The sequence below is a fragment of the Macaca mulatta genome, chromosome 1 (genome assembly GCF_049350105.2).
Source record: "Macaca mulatta isolate MMU2019108-1 chromosome 1, T2T-MMU8v2.0, whole genome shotgun sequence".
In the NCBI taxonomy this organism is placed as follows: Eukaryota; Metazoa; Chordata; class Mammalia; order Primates; family Cercopithecidae; genus Macaca; species Macaca mulatta.
The window spans coordinates 147,469,256-147,484,333 of NC_133406.1; the positions used below are offsets into that span (position 1 = coordinate 147,469,256).

The 15,078-nt window shown below is 41.9% G+C and overlaps 1 protein-coding gene and 2 non-coding genes across 5 annotated transcripts; all 3 read right to left on the reverse strand.

Moving 5' to 3' along the window:
* Positions 1-96: 96 nt before the first annotated feature.
* Positions 97-10,546, reverse strand: RPL5 (ribosomal protein L5). Of its 3 annotated transcripts, none has more exons than XM_015144952.3 (8): positions 10,469-10,546; positions 9,134-9,203; positions 8,930-9,045; positions 7,659-7,793; positions 5,592-5,794; positions 4,357-4,534; positions 1,391-1,479; positions 97-254 (listed from the first exon to the last, which is right to left on the reverse strand). In XM_015144952.3, exons 1-8 carry the CDS (start codon positions 10,469-10,471, stop codon positions 155-157), a joined length of 894 nt encoding a protein of 297 aa, XP_015000438.1. In that variant the 5' UTR covers positions 10,472-10,546; the 3' UTR covers positions 97-154. The 3 variants fall into 3 exon arrangements, with proteins under 3 accessions (XP_015000438.1, XP_077809160.1, XP_077809166.1); XM_077953034.1 differs by having other exon boundaries at positions 10,226-10,546; XM_077953040.1 differs by lacking the exon at positions 9,134-9,203.
* LOC114675043 (small nucleolar RNA SNORA66) lies at positions 1,168-1,298 on the reverse strand. The gene has a single exon (XR_003726131.1). It is a non-coding gene; the product is annotated as a small nucleolar RNA SNORA66 (small nucleolar RNA).
* LOC114675030 (small nucleolar RNA SNORD21) lies at positions 4,607-4,701 on the reverse strand. Its single transcript, XR_003726122.2, has one exon. It is a non-coding gene; the product is annotated as a small nucleolar RNA SNORD21 (small nucleolar RNA).
* Positions 10,547-15,078: the final 4,532 nt, after the last annotated feature.

Below are 15,078 nucleotides of genomic sequence, written 5' to 3' on the forward strand. Positions count from 1 at the left end.
TGGAGGAAAAAAACCTGTCAACTACTTTGCTTTTATAAAATATTTCAGGGTATTTCCTATAAGGTTCGTAAGAAGAAGAGCTTAACACAGAAGTAGTTTCTGTCTGTAAGTTTATTATCTTTATCTGAAAAATCACCATAGAAAATTGTTTGGTTTAGCTCTCAGCAGCCCGCTCCTGAGCTCTGAGGAAGCTTGCCTTCTTTTGAGCTACCCGATCCTTCTTCTGAGCAAGGGACATTTTGGGACGGTTCCACCTACAAAAGATACGAATATATATTTTTTAAAGCATAACTGAAGAGAATAGAGAATAATTTAAAATTTTAATTTTAACAGTTTATTTTAAGAGAATATTCAAGACTTTGCAATCACAAGGAGGCTAAATAATCCAAGTTCAAATACATTTACTTATGTATGATCTTAAGCTAACTTTCCCAAACCCCAAGTTCTATAATGTCCTACTACCACAGGGTCAAAAGTCAAATAGAAGACATGTTAGATCCAGCAATCCCACTTCTAGGTATTTGCCCAAATGTTTTGAAATCAGTTTGTCCAAGAGAGTGGCACTCCCATGTTCATTGCAGCACTATATATTAACAACAGATAAATGGATAAAGGAAATGTGGTATACATATACATAATGGAATATTACTCAGTCTTTAAAAAAGATGGAAATTGTCATTTGCAACATGAATGGAAGTGGAGAATATTGTGCTCAGTGAAGTAAGCCAGGCACAAAAAGACAAATACTTCATATTCATATAGAATCTAAAACAATGTAACTCACAGAAGTAGAGAGAAGAATGGTGGTTACAGAGGTTGGTGGGGGTGGTGGGTGCAAAGAATGGGCAGATAGTCAAGTATAAAACCTCCAACTGGAGGAATATGGTTTTTTTTTTAGTTCTATTGCACAGCATGATAATATAGAGTGTTGTACGCTTCACAATTAAGAGAATAAATTTCAAATGTTCTTGCCACAAAGTGTTAAGTATTTGAGGTGAATGTTAAATACACTGATTACTACACATTGTATTTATAGGCCATCACATCACTTTATGCTTACGTGTTCATCAAGTATTACTTTCTATTCCATTTAAAGATCAAAACATGAAAGAGCAACAAAAAGCAACTTTTTTGTCAGCCAATAAAAAATGCAGTAACCAGTACTTAGACTGTACTAGGATAGAAAGCCACCTCAGTAGTGTCTGAGGCTAACACATTTCTATCACCACAGTTACTTTTGCAAACCTGGTTCCCTTCGCTTCTGCCACATCATGCAGAGCTAGTGATCGAGTTTGCACAATTACACCATTACACCAAGTCTGCCCCACGTGGGAACCACTCCCAACCTGTTTTCTTGAAAAGACAAAAAAAAAAAAAAAAAATGACGTACCTCTTCTTTTTAACTTCTTTCTTGGGCTTCTTTTCATAGACTGGATTCTCTCGTATAGCAGCATGAGCTTTCTTATACATCTCCTCCATCTGAAACAAAGGAAAGCAAACAGTACTTGGTTTCATTTCATATGCCCTACTATATTAATGCAACCATAACTTATTTTGTCCTTCTAAGTCAGATTCTCAAAAGGAACTAAACTAAATCAATGTTGGTAAACACTAACTTCTAATAAATTCCCAATTTTTGCCTTATGCAATGTAAATTATCGCTATTCATACAACTCCATCTTAAGAAAAAAAAAATCAGGTCAGGTGTGGTGGTTCATGCCTGTAATCTCAAGCACTTTGGGAGTCTGAAGTGGGAGGATCACTTGAGCCCAGGAGTTTGAGACCAGCTAAGGCAACACAGTGAGACCTGTCTCCACAAAAAAACTAATTAGCCAAGTGGCAATTATTAATGGTGGCATGCACCTGTAGTCCCAGCTGCGGAACTACACTTGAGTCCAGGAAGTCAAGGCTGCAGTGGCACAATCACAACTCACTGGACCCCTAGCCTAGGTGACAGAATCAGACCTCATCTTCTACCAAAAACTAAAAAAAAAAAAAAAAATAGCAGGGCATGGTGATGCACACCTATAATCCCAGCTACCTCGGGAGCCTGAGGTGGGAGGATTGCTTGAGCCCAGAAGTTTCAAGTTGCAATGAGCTATAATTGTGCCATTGTACCCCAACCTGGGCAACAGAACAGAACAAGATCCTGCCTCAAAAAAATAAATAAATAAGAAAAGAAAAAGAAAAATCTGCAGGTACTTCTGAGAAATTCAGCCACACTTCTTGAGTCACTCTAAATCAAATTTTTGTCGGCAGAAATATTGCGCTTCTCATTTTAAAATGCTGTCTGGCCTAGATTCTTTCATTCAGGAACAAGTGCCAAAAGTATCAGTTAAGATGATTAATGTATGTGACCAAGAGTCACAACACTGACATAGCTTAACTGAGACCAAGGACTGGATACAGGCCAACAAGCAAATTCATCTGTCATCCCACAATCCCTAGGCTTTTGTTTTCCATCTTTATTTCACAGGCCTTTTAAAGTAATTCCCAGCATTATGTACCAAGGACCTCTTCTGTCTTTCACTACTACCAATCCCTAGTATCTGGTGGTAATACAAGGCCTCTAGGACCAGAAAGACGTCAGAAATTTTCCTGAAAAGCCAACCGATTAGGTATGTTATTGGGCAATTTTTTGGTTTGTGTTTTGACACAAAGTCTCGCTCTGTGGCCCAGGCTGGAGTGCAGTAGCGCAATCCCAGCTCAGTGCAACCTCCACCTCCAGGATTCCAGCAATTCTTCTGCCTCAGCCTCCTGAGTCACTGGGATTACAGGAGTGAGCCACCATGCCCAGCTACTTTTTGTATTTTTAGCAGAGACAGGGTTTCACCATATTGGCAAGGCTGGTCTCGAACTCCTGACCTCAAGTGATCTGCCTGCCTCGGCCTCCCAAGTCCAGGGATTACAGGAGTCAGCTACCATGCCCTGCCAGGGCAATTTTGTTCTAAAACTCACTGGGGAAAAAAAAAAAAAGCTGCAACTCTCTGAATACCTAATAATTATAGCCCACTACAGACTATGTCACAGTAATCCAGGTCTCTAAAATTATTCATTCAATGTGGAGATGTGATTACTACATGTATTTGCATAAAGATTATTAGTAAAGGAAAATAATGCAAAAATGCTCACTGCATTTGAAACCTCAACTACCTATACCCATTTTGAAAGTTAATTTCCCTACCTCTTTTAGCACTCTACTATAGCTGTTCACTAACAAACAAATCCATTTGATGACTTCATATATAGTCATTCAACAAATCTAAGCAACCCAGTTCCTTCCAAGACATCAGACAAGTAGACATGTAGATAATGCCATGAATCAGGTAAAGACCACTTCCTGTTGGAGACACATCGGATGTCTGCATAGGATTTCAGCAGGCACACTGAAGGATAGAGGCCACTGTAGATAAAATTAATGAGCCAGCTAGAAAAATACATTAGCCAAAAAGTAGTCTAGCTGAAGGAAGGCATGTATACAGGAAAGCATTAGGAAGTAAACATCTGAAAGCACAAACTGTGAGTCTGAAAGTTCTGAGCAAGTATGACATGACTACATCAAGATATAGGTTAGGAAGTAAATTTTGCAGGACTAATAGAATCATAATCTAAAAGTAAATGACCTCTTTTCTTTACCAGGATGAAGTCGTAAGTAACAAAGAAATATAACGCAGTAAAAATTAACGTGCACCTACATTACTGATAAAAAACTACTCTTCTTTTCCTAACTCAGAACTCAAGCTATGTATTTATTCAGCCTTTACACTGTGTCCAAAGCATAGAAATAACAGAAAGTGATCATTTCCCAACTACAACTCTGTTTTTATCCAAAATAGAAGCTACTACACACTAACAAAAAAGGACTTGGGTCAGGCACAATGGCTCTCATCTGTAAGCCCAGCACTTTGGGACTGGTTCTTGCATACATGACTCCCCTCATTTCTACATCATGCAAACCCAGTGATCAAATCTCTTTTCCTGTGTACATGTCTGAGATAATTGGAAAGCCCAGAATATAGCACACATATGCTACGAAGAGCTTCCCTCTCAGATGGTACCAAATAAGTGAAGTTTATTATCTAGCACCTCCTATCAAACAAAGCAGATTACAACTATGATTACAGGAATGACATCTACAAATACGTAACAGCCAAAGCATAAAAGGTAGCCAAATCTTCAGATACTTGAAGTCTCCCACACCTGAGGATCTAAAAGATTACTAAAAGAATGTTGACATGTCTAGCTCAGTACTACCCTGAAACATACCTATATAACAATGTTACCTGCCCCCAAAACAAGTAATAAACCTATTTCTATAAATTAACCAATATAGACATTTTTAGGTAAATGTTTTACCATGTCTGGAGTTACACTGTTCTTTATGTATTGAGAGAACTGTTTCTTGTAAGCATCTTCATCTTCTTCCATTAAGTAGCGCATGTAATCTGCAACATTCTGGCCCATGATGTGCTTCCGGTGTACTTCTGCATTAAATTCCTTGCTTTCAGAATCATAACCGGGGAATCGTTTGGTACTAAAATAAAGTTATTCATATTTTAGTATAGACTCACTTAACTTAGTTTACTAGTAAGAATTTACTTCAGTAGCTGCCATCAGTCCCGTCTTGAAACAATTATCGCATCATATGCAACCAAAGGACCAACTACTGACTGCTCAGTTAATGGGATATCATCATTCAGCAGCTCATCTCTGAATTCCAGGACAGAAATGAAATTCATGCTACAAACACCTTTAAAAGCCATTACCAAGGCTTTCTACCATGCAAAACTAGGTATCCAGCACATTAGCACAGGAAGGAGTTTCAAAACTTATACTCTAAATCCTTTAATTTTCAGTGGGTATATGTGAATAAGTGATTTGTCCAAGATCCCAGTTAATGAAATTGTCAAGTGAGAATGCTCTTGGTGTACTTGCAACTAACTCCCCCCACCCACCTCCACATCATAAAAGCAAAATTTCAGTTGGGCTATATTTTAGGCTTACCAAAAATTACTATTTCTTGGTTAAATCACCAAATACTAAAATATTCCTAAGAAGTTAATAAATCAAGATGCATAGACTCAACAATAAAAAATACCATTAAACCAATAGAACTACAAATTAACCTACTTAACTTCCCAAAATGGCCTACAATCTTATTCCTAAGTTGCAGGTTTAGAAATCTCTCATAAGCCTTTTCCTCAAACTCCTTATCAAATTCTAGGATCCACCTTTTTGCATAATTCAGCAAATCATTTTTATTCTGATTGAAAAAAGAAAGTACATGGAGAAAGAGGATGGAGTTGCTCATTGCTAATAAAAATTAAGTCATATGCAAAAGGTAGTGGTTTCAATCCCATCTCTTTAACTGGCCCGAAAAACCTGGACAAATAACTCTGAGCCTCTGACTCTTAATTTATAAAATGGGCTATAATTCTCTCCTGCCCTACCAGGTTTCTCCTGCATGGTACCTAGGCATACAGGAGGCATTCAATGATAGCTACTTTAATTCAGTTATCCCCACAACCCAACTAGTTAAAAACAGGGAAGTACCAGAATCCAGGCACCAAGATCTTAAATAGTATTCTTACCTGTGAGGGATAGACAAGCCTCCATCCACAGCTCCCTTCAGGGCGCCAAAAACTTTATTGCCAGTGGTAGTTCTGGCAAGGCCTGCATCCAAATAGCAGGTAAAGGCACCTGGCTGACCATCAATGCTTTCCACATTGTATTCATCGCCAGTTACCTCCACTTGGCCTTCATAGATCTTGTCCATGCCAAACCTATTGAGAAGCTATTAAAGAAACCAACGTAAATGCTGGTTTGAATTATTCAAGCTGTTCTAAAATTAAAATAGCTTATGTCATAACCGTAAGGACCACTGACATCTGGAAAAGAAAATTTCCTTCCACACCCACCCCTTTCACCAGATCCACTTGGTCATGAATTTTTAAATGCTATAAAAAGAATCTTAAAACATTCGATTTCACCTGAAACAATTTTGTTTTATGACTTCTGCATCTTTGCTACATGTCCACACTTGACTTATGCAGCAATCAATGAAAATGCATAAATTTGATTCTTACACTTACTCAGGGAGGTTATCTCCACATCCAGTATATTTGCTTAGAATAATTCATCAACTACATATTTTGATGCCATAACATGTAGTTTAACTTAATCTGGAGTAAAATTTTAAGGGTAGAATCCTGGACAAAAGGAGCATCATTCGTGGCTCTATTCTCCAACTACATTATGTTAACCTGAGCCACTCCTCTGCTGGTACACAGTCGCCTAGGTATGGTTCCACAAGTAGTGCCTTTAAACCAAATTGTCCTCATGACAATGTCCTCTCCATTCAAACGTTGTTTATAACCAATGATGTGAGTTGTGTCATCAACCTTGATGCACATGCTTAACAATTCCATTGCAAAACCAGGTCAAAAACTGAGATAATAAAAACAAGGCAAAATCCCATCTTCATCTGCTAGCAAAATAGAGCATATACAGCAAACACTGCCAACCAGATGGAAAAATGTTTAGAACAAAAATGAATCTTCCTATCAATGACCACTCTCCAAAACACTAAGATTCTCTCTTTTTTTTTTTGAAACGGAGTTTTGCTCTTGTTGCCCAGGCTGGAGTGCAATGGCGTGATCTCAGCTCACTGCAACCTCTGCCTTCTGGGTTCAAGTGATTCTCCTGCCTCAGCCTCCCAAGTAGTTGGGACTACCAGCACACACACCATCATGCCCGGCTTTTTTTTTTTTTTTTTCTATTTTTTTTAGTAGAGACAGGGCTTCACCATGCTGGCCAGGCTAGTCAAACTCCTAACCTCAAGTGACCCACCGTTCTCGGCTTCCCAAAGTGCTGGGATTATAGGCTTGAGCCACTGCGCCCAGCCAAGATTCTCCAGTTTTAATGTGCATATAAATCACTTGGTACATACTATCAAAATACAGATTCCAGACGGTCTAGAGTGGAGTTCCCAAAAGTCTGCATTTTTAATGTTTGCCAACATCCAGAATGTATACCTAAGTAGCAAATAGTCACTAGCTACAAGTAGATTTTCTTTTTTTTTTTTTTTTTTTTTTGAGACAGAGTCTCGCTCTGTTGCCCAGGCTGCAGTGGCCGGATCTCAGCTCACTGCAAGCTCCGCCTCCTGGGTTTACGCCATTCTCCTGCCTCAGCCTCCCGAGTACCTGGGACTACAGGCGCCCACCACCATGCCAGGCTAGTTTTTTCTTTTTTTTTTTTTTTAGTAGAGATGGGGTTTCACCGTGTTAGCCAGGATGGCCTCGATCTCCTGACCTCGTGATCCGCCCATCTCGGCCTCCCAAAGTGCTGGGATTACAGGCTTGAGCCACCGTGCCCAGCCAAGTAGATTTTCAAATACAAGTTTATATACTGCTGGAACTCAACAGCCACAGGTTGCTAGTGGCAAAACCACTGGACAGCAAATTACAGATTTGTGTCATTGCAGAAAAGTTTACTGGAAAGAGCTGACCTAGATAGGTCCATAAACAGGGCAGAAAACTGGAAGCAGGCACTCTCCTGAAGCACAACTGAAGCTATCTTATCCATTTACAGACATCTTACAGAAAACTCTCCAAGCAATGAGCCGCAAACTACATCAATTAAAGTCATCTTGTACATACCCTGCGGGCCAGCAGCAGGCCAGTACAATATGCTGCAGCATAGTTTGTCAGGCCAACCTTCACACCGTATTTTGGCAGTTCGTGTGCATATGCTGCGCAGACTATCATATCCCCCTCTATACGGGCATAAGCAATCTACAGTAAGAGAAAAACTAGGTTAGTAATCTGTTGCTTTCACTCTCTCATTACATCTTAATGATTTCTTTTCAAAGGAATTAAAAAAACATTGATGGACATAAATGTGCATCACTTAAAATGCTTAAGACTCTTAGCTGGGTTACTAGTAAATTAGAGGTACTTAAAAAGTCAAAGAGGAATATCCAAATATTTCAATCATCTTTTGAACTAAACATAACTAAATTCGGCAAAGTCTCAGGAACCTAATGTTTAGTTATCTGAACTTGGGTACGGAGGAAGACAATGCCTTCACAATCAACAAATTATTGGCCCAGAACACAGGTGTGCCTACCTGCTACAAAATATCAATAAATCTTAACTCTCAGAATTTCTCCTAGTTGTAAAAGCCCAGGATTCTAGCTTTCAGAGTCCAGTGAGAGTGCTCCTGGTACAACAGCAAACTGACACTTCCTAAAGGTCTTTCATGCGGGAGCCACCTTTGTATATTTTATTAAAACCTATTTCAAAGAATAAGCAGAACAAGCTTAAATCCCTGTTTAACTCGCAACTACCTCTTCAGTGGTTAAGTGGCATACAAGGCCATATAGGAAAAATAAGGACAAACCCTATTCTTCTACTGGAATTGGGATGGGCAAGAACTTCTTACTTGCTTCTAATCTCCCCATCCCACACACATAAAACAAATCAGTCTCTTACTCTCTCGCCTAGGTTGGAGGGCAGAGGTGTGATCTCACTTCACTGCAGCCTCAACCTCGGGGCTCAAACAATCCTTCCACTGAGTGGCTGGGACTACAAGCGCGCCCCACCATGCCCAGCTAATTTTCTTACATTTTTTGTGAAGACAAACTCTCACTATATTGCCCAGGCTGGTCTGAAACTCCTGGGCTCAAGCAATCTTTCCAAAGTGCTGGGATTACAGGCATGAGCCACCGTGCCCAACCAAGAGCATTTTTTAAAGTACCAATTTCCCAGGCTCCAATTCTAGACTTACTAAAAGGAAAAGAAATTATTCACTGAATGCTTTTGGAGGTGCTAGACAGCCCTTCTAACACACACACCATGTGCTTTGCTTCCCAAGCACAATTTCTCTAGCAGTAAAAAAAAAAGGGGGGAATGTCTAGAATATAACTTACCTGACAAATGATATCTCTGTTTGTTACACGAACTATCATCCTGTATTTGGGTGTGTTGTATTTATTTTTATCCTGTATCACCAAGCGTTTCCGAGCATAGTAATCAGTTTTACCCTCTGAGAAAGAAAAAAGTAATTTTAGAAAAGATATTCCACTGCATCTGCAAAGCAGATTAATATTGTAAACACAAAAAGGTGACAGTACCTCGTCGTCTTCTAAATTTCACTTGGTATCTCTTAAAGTAGGCCTTATTCTTAACAACTTTAACAAACCCCTTAAAGAAAAAAGGATGTTATTAAAACTTTGATAATGTCTTAGCCTATGATACTTTTGACATGAATTAACCATGTAACAAAATAACACTCCAACTTCAAGAGCAAAAACAAACTGTCACTTGCAGAATCCCATGTTTCACAAGCAACTAGGGTTCAAGAATGTTTTTCCTCTACATTCCATGTCACAGACTGATAGTTTTATAAAACACAATAAAAACGAATCATTAGAGAAATATGGAATAAAAGAAACATACAAAATGCAGATCCCAATTTATTACATTTAAAGCTATAAAATTATTGTTACATTGCTTTCAAAAGGTTTAAACGCTCTCAATTTCCGTACTTTTTTCTTCGAGGACCAGCACCAGCAACTGTGCCAAACTTTTGCGAAGCACTGCTCTAGACAGCAGTCAGTGGCGCCAAACGTCAGTCTGTTCGGAACACGCTATGTCCCACTTCGAAAATCTAGCCTCAAATAACAACTACATACCTCTCTCGCTTCCCACGTATGTTTTTCAAAAGCCAAAATTACCTGCCACAAAGCTTAACTGGGTAAGAGCACATTCAGCAATAATTCCCCACTAAAACAGCACTGTTCCCCATCAGCTAAAGCAACATTTCATCCCACCCTTGGGGCCCTACCCCAATAATTAATAACTCGTCCGGCGACGGCCTCCAGAGGAAGAGACAGGAGGCACGTATTCCACGTTAAAGGAGTTTCCGGGGCCCAGGAACACCTCCGCCTCCAAGCTCCACTGACAATTTTGGCTTCAAAGCCACTTGCTTGGCCCACCAGCACAAGCTTCCTAAAAGACTCGCCCGCTCCGACATTCTCCCGGAAAAGCCACGAAGTACTCGGTACTCGGAGCTCGAGCGGGACCCGAGGACCTACAGCCCCCCTCCATTCCGGCGTTCTCCAGCTAGGCTGAGGCCGACTGCTTGCGACCTCTCACGCCAGGCCGCTTGCCAGCGCCCCCTCACACTAGACGGCAGTATCCCCACTCAGGCCGTCTAAACTCACCCTTCTCCCCAATCCGCAGTCCAAGCTCTCGCTACCCTTCTTCGCCAACCCCTCCCCCCAAGTTCGCGCACCGGGCGGCAGCCATTTAAGGCCACGCTGGGAGCTGCACCTCGACCTAGTCACAGCCAGCAATCTAACGCCATCCGGCCCCTGCGACGCGCGACACGGGCCCTAGGCTGGCGTACGGACAAGAAAAGGGAACCTCCGTGTATCTAGAGCCCCGAGACCGAGGCATAAACTCACCATCCTGCGGAACAGAGACCAGCGTCCGCGGGTCGACAGAGACCTGCAGGCCCAGCGGCGCTAGAGGGGGGGAAAAGGGCCACAGCTCTTGCGCAGGCGCAGTATGTAGCGCAGGCAGTCACGCCAGTGACGTGTGGAAGAGAGAAGGCGTCGGCCACAAAGCGTTTTACGTTCCGCCCCCTGCTGGCAGGAGGGTGAATGCCTGCACAAGCTGTCAAGGTTCCAACGCTCGGGGTATCTCATAGGATCCGTGCGGTGAGGAGGAGCAGGGAGGATTAGTGGAGCCTTTCGCTTTCTTTGCTACAGCGTTTTTGTTTTGTTTTGTTTTGTTTTGTTTTGTTTTGTTCTGTTCTGTTCTGTTCTGTTTTGTTCATAACAAACGTATTTTGCTTTTCTAAGCAAGAAAAAAAAATTAAATAGGGCAAGTTTGCTTGGGAGCCCTCTTGCCTTCTCTGGGCTACTCATCCTGGTCCAAGAGCAAACGGACCCACCCTCCCATCTCACCCCCAGGAAGCCTTCCCTGAGAGCCCCAAGCCTGGGATAGGGGCCACTCCTCTGCCTTCCTACGGCAGCTTTCTACCGGCTTCAGCCCACCACAGACTGTCAACTTTCCGAGGGTGGGCCCTGATGTCCACCTCTGACTCTCCAGCACCTAGCAGGGTATCAGCTGCTCACCATCAGGGCTGGAAGAAGGTACGGCCAACCAGGATGACAGGGTTAAGTGACTCCAAAACACTGCCACTAGGATAAATCAGAATTAGGGTGCCAATTACCTCTGATTCCAACTTGTAATTCCTTATATAACAGGAAAAATAAACAGAGTCCACTATGGCCGATGTCAACAGAGCTCTAGAGCAGAAAACTTAAAACACTTCTCACAGGAATTGTGATTCTATTTTTGCAGGGCCACCTTTGAAAGTGTAGAGAAAGACGTATTCAATTCGTATTTATAGAAAATATTTAAAAACCTTCATTTTGGTGGATTATCAAGTTATTAGCCTACCAAAAGGGCTCCATGTCTTGGTCAGGCCTTGCTTACATTGGAGGCAAAAGCACCAGGAAGGAAAGTCTGCCTGGATACAGGCCCGCTCCTAACTTTTGTGTGTTTTAGGACAAGGGTTCATGGGAAGACCCACATACCATTCATCTGAATATTTAGAAGTCATGGGCCGGGCACAGTAGCTCAGGCCAGGTGCGGTGGCTCACGCCTGTAATCCCAGCACTTTGGGAGGCTGAGGCAGGTGGATCACGAGGTCAAGCGATCGAGACCATCCTGGACAACAAGGTGAAACCCCATCTCTGCTAAAAATAAAAAAACTAGCCGGGCATGGTGACACGCACCTGTAGTACCAGCTACTCAGGAGGCTGAGACAGGAGAATCACTTGAACGAGGGGGGCAGAGGTTGCAGTGAGCTGAGATCGTGCCACTGCACTCCAGCCTGGTGACAGAGTGAGACTCCGTCTCAAAAAAAAAAAAAAAAAAAAAAAGTCATGAAGCAGGCTGGACGTGGTGGGTCAGGCCTGTAATCCTAGCACTTTGGGAGGCCAAGGCAGGAGGATCACTTAAACCCAGGAGTTGGAGACCGGCCTGGGAAACCTGGTGAGACCCTGTCTCTATAAAAAATAAAATCGAAGGCCGGGCACGGTGGCTCGAGCCTGTAATCCCAGCACTTTGGGAGTCCGAGACGGGCGGATCACGAGGTCAGGAGATGGAGACCATCCTGGCTAACACGGTGAAACCCCGTCTCTACTAAAAAATACAAAAAACTAGCTGGGCGAGGTGGCAGGCACCTGTAGTCCCAGCTACTCGGGAGGCTGAGGCAGGAGAATGGCGTGAACCTGGGAGGCAGAGCTTTCAGTGAGCTGAGATCCGGCCACTGCACTCCAGCCTGGGCGACAGAGCAAGACTCTGTCTCAAAAAAATAAATAAATAAAATAAAATCCAAACAAAGAAGTTATGAAACAAATAACATGTTAAATTAAATATACTTTATCATCCTTATCCCTCTCCTTTTTACCTTATAAATCCATAACAAGAAAATTAAAAATATGTATACCTGTTCCCCTTGGTCACAGTCAGGGGTCTATGGCTAGCATGGCTTGCTCAGCCAGTGCAGTTGGTGACACCAGGAGCCAGGGGGTAATTGTCCAGATCCTCAGATAACAGCACCTTATTCAAGTGGTAAAAGTTAAAAATCATCAACAGTGGGATGAATTAACATTATAGGTTCACACCTGTAATCCCAGCATTTTGGGAGGCTGAGCCAGGAGGATCGCTTCAGCCCAGGAGTTCGAGACCAGCCTGGGCACATAAGAAGACCCCTATCTCTAGGGAAAGAAAAAAGGAAAGGAAAGAAAAAATAAATTAACATGATATGCCTCCTGATGCGCCGAGAAGAACACAAAAGCATTTCCTACCAAATTTACATAATCTAATCTAAAATAGTTATCTAATATGTACCAACCAATTCTAATCATGATGAAACTACATGTAAACCCAAATTTAGATAATTCTACAAAGTAACTGGCCTGTTCTCTTCAAAAATGACAAGATCATGAGAGATAAGGAAAGCCTAAACAATATTCCAGACTGAAAGAGACCAAAGTGACACGACAACTGTCTGCAATGTGTGATTCCATATTGCATCCTGGACAAGACAGGAAAAAGGGAAATAAGAAGGCTTTGTATTTCTTTTGTTCAAAGGACATTGTCAGAACAATCAGTGAAATTTTACTGAAGTCTGGATTAGGTGATAGTAAAGAATCAATATTAAATTCTTCTTATTATTTTTTTTTTTTGAGATGGAGTTTTGCTCTTGTTGCCCAGGCTGGAGTGCAATGGCACAATCTCGGCTCACCACAACCTCTGCCTCCTGGGTTCAAGCAGTTCTCCTGCCTCAGCCTCCCAAGCAGTTAGGATTACAGGCATGCGCCACTACGCCCGGCTAATTTTGTATTTTTAGTAGACACGGGGTTTCTCCATGTTGATCAGGCTGGTCTCGAACTCCTGACCTCAGATGATCTGCCCCCCTTGGCCTCCCAAACTGCTGGGATTACAGGCGTGAGGCACCAAGCCTGGCTAAATTCTGATTTTCATAGGTAGACTGGTTATGAATGAGAGTTCTTTTTTTTTTTTAAGGTAATACACACTGAACTATTTTGGAGTAGTGGGCATTATTTCTGCAACTTAGTCTTAGTTGCAGTAAGTGACTTTCTTAGTAAATGGCTTAGAAAAAAATTACATGTATGTATATACATATACATATATGTGCATATAAAGAGAGAGAGATTAAGGCAAAAATGTGTTAAAATGGTGACAGCGGGGAACTTGGGAGAAGGGTATATGGAAACTCTTTGTACGGTTCTTAACCCAATCAGTGGTTTTGAAATTATTTCAAAATAAAAAATAAAACATTGGCTGGGCAACATGGCTCACCCCTGTAATGCCAGGACTTTGGGATGCCTAAGCAGGTGGATCGCTTGAGGTCAGGAGTTTGAGACCAGCCTGGGCAACATGATGACTCCTCATCTCTACAAAAAATACAAAAATTTTAGCTGGGCATGATGATACGTGCCTGTGGTCCCAGCTACTTGGGAGGCTGAAGTGGGAGGATCACATGAACCCAGGAGGCAGAGATTACAGCGAGTCATGATCTCGCCACTGCACTCCAGCCTGGGTGATACAGCAAGACCCTGTCTCGTAAAATCAAAAAACAAAAAACCTGCTGCTAGAATGGGAGCTATTTCTTATTTATTATTCCTCCTAGAATATAGCTTTTATTATTTGAAATGAAAGTGAACTCAGATATGGCCAGGCACAGTGGCTCCCACCTATAATCCCAGCACTTTGGGAGGCCCAGGCGGGCAGATCACAAGGTCACGAGTTCGAGACCAGCCTGACCAATATGGTGAAACCCCATCTCTACTAAAAATACAAAAATTAGCTGAGGGAGGTGGTGGGCGCCTGTAGTCCCAGCTACTCGGGAGGCTGAGGCAGGAGAATATCTTGAATGTGGGGGGCAGAGGTTGCAATAAGCTGAGATCACGACACTGCACTCCAGCCTGGGTGGCAGAGCGACACTCCATCTCAAAAAAAAAAAAAAAAGGAGTGAACTCAGATCTTCATGAGTTCAAAAAGACAAAACATATCTTCGTCAAATATGTCAACCATACATTACAAATAGGAAATAAATCAGCAGCTCTCTCTGCTCTCCACCATGTGAGGACAAAAGGAGGAGTCAGCAGTCTGCAACCTGGAAGAGGCCGTCACCAGAACTGAACCATGCAGGCACCCTGATCTCAGACTTCCGGCCTCCTGGAACTGTGAGAAATAAAGTTTCGTTGTTTATAAGTTTAAAAAAAAATCAGCAATTTTTAGTTCTAGCACTGATGATTTATTTGATGATTTAACACAAATATGTGAAAATGTTTCTAAGATATTAACTATATACTATGATTTTGAGGTGCCTGCTTATTGCTCTGATTAGCTGGTTATATATTGAAACAAGCAACTTTCATGATTACGATCAAAGAACATCTTTTTTTTTTTTTTTTTTTTTTTTTTTGAGACAGAGTCTCACGCTGTTGCCCAGGCTGGAGTGCAGTGGCGC

Bases quoted from the DNA above. Each gene is read 5' to 3' on its own strand.
- RPL5 (XM_015144952.3), bottom strand. The intron at 7,794-8,929 runs GTAAGTTATATT...CTCTTACTGTAG, and splicing joins ACAGAGATATCATTTGTCAG to ATTGCTTATGCCCGTATAGA. The intron at 255-1,390 runs GTACGTCATTTT...TATCTTTTGTAG, and splicing joins AAAGAAGTTAAAAAGAAGAG to GTGGAACCGTCCCAAAATGT.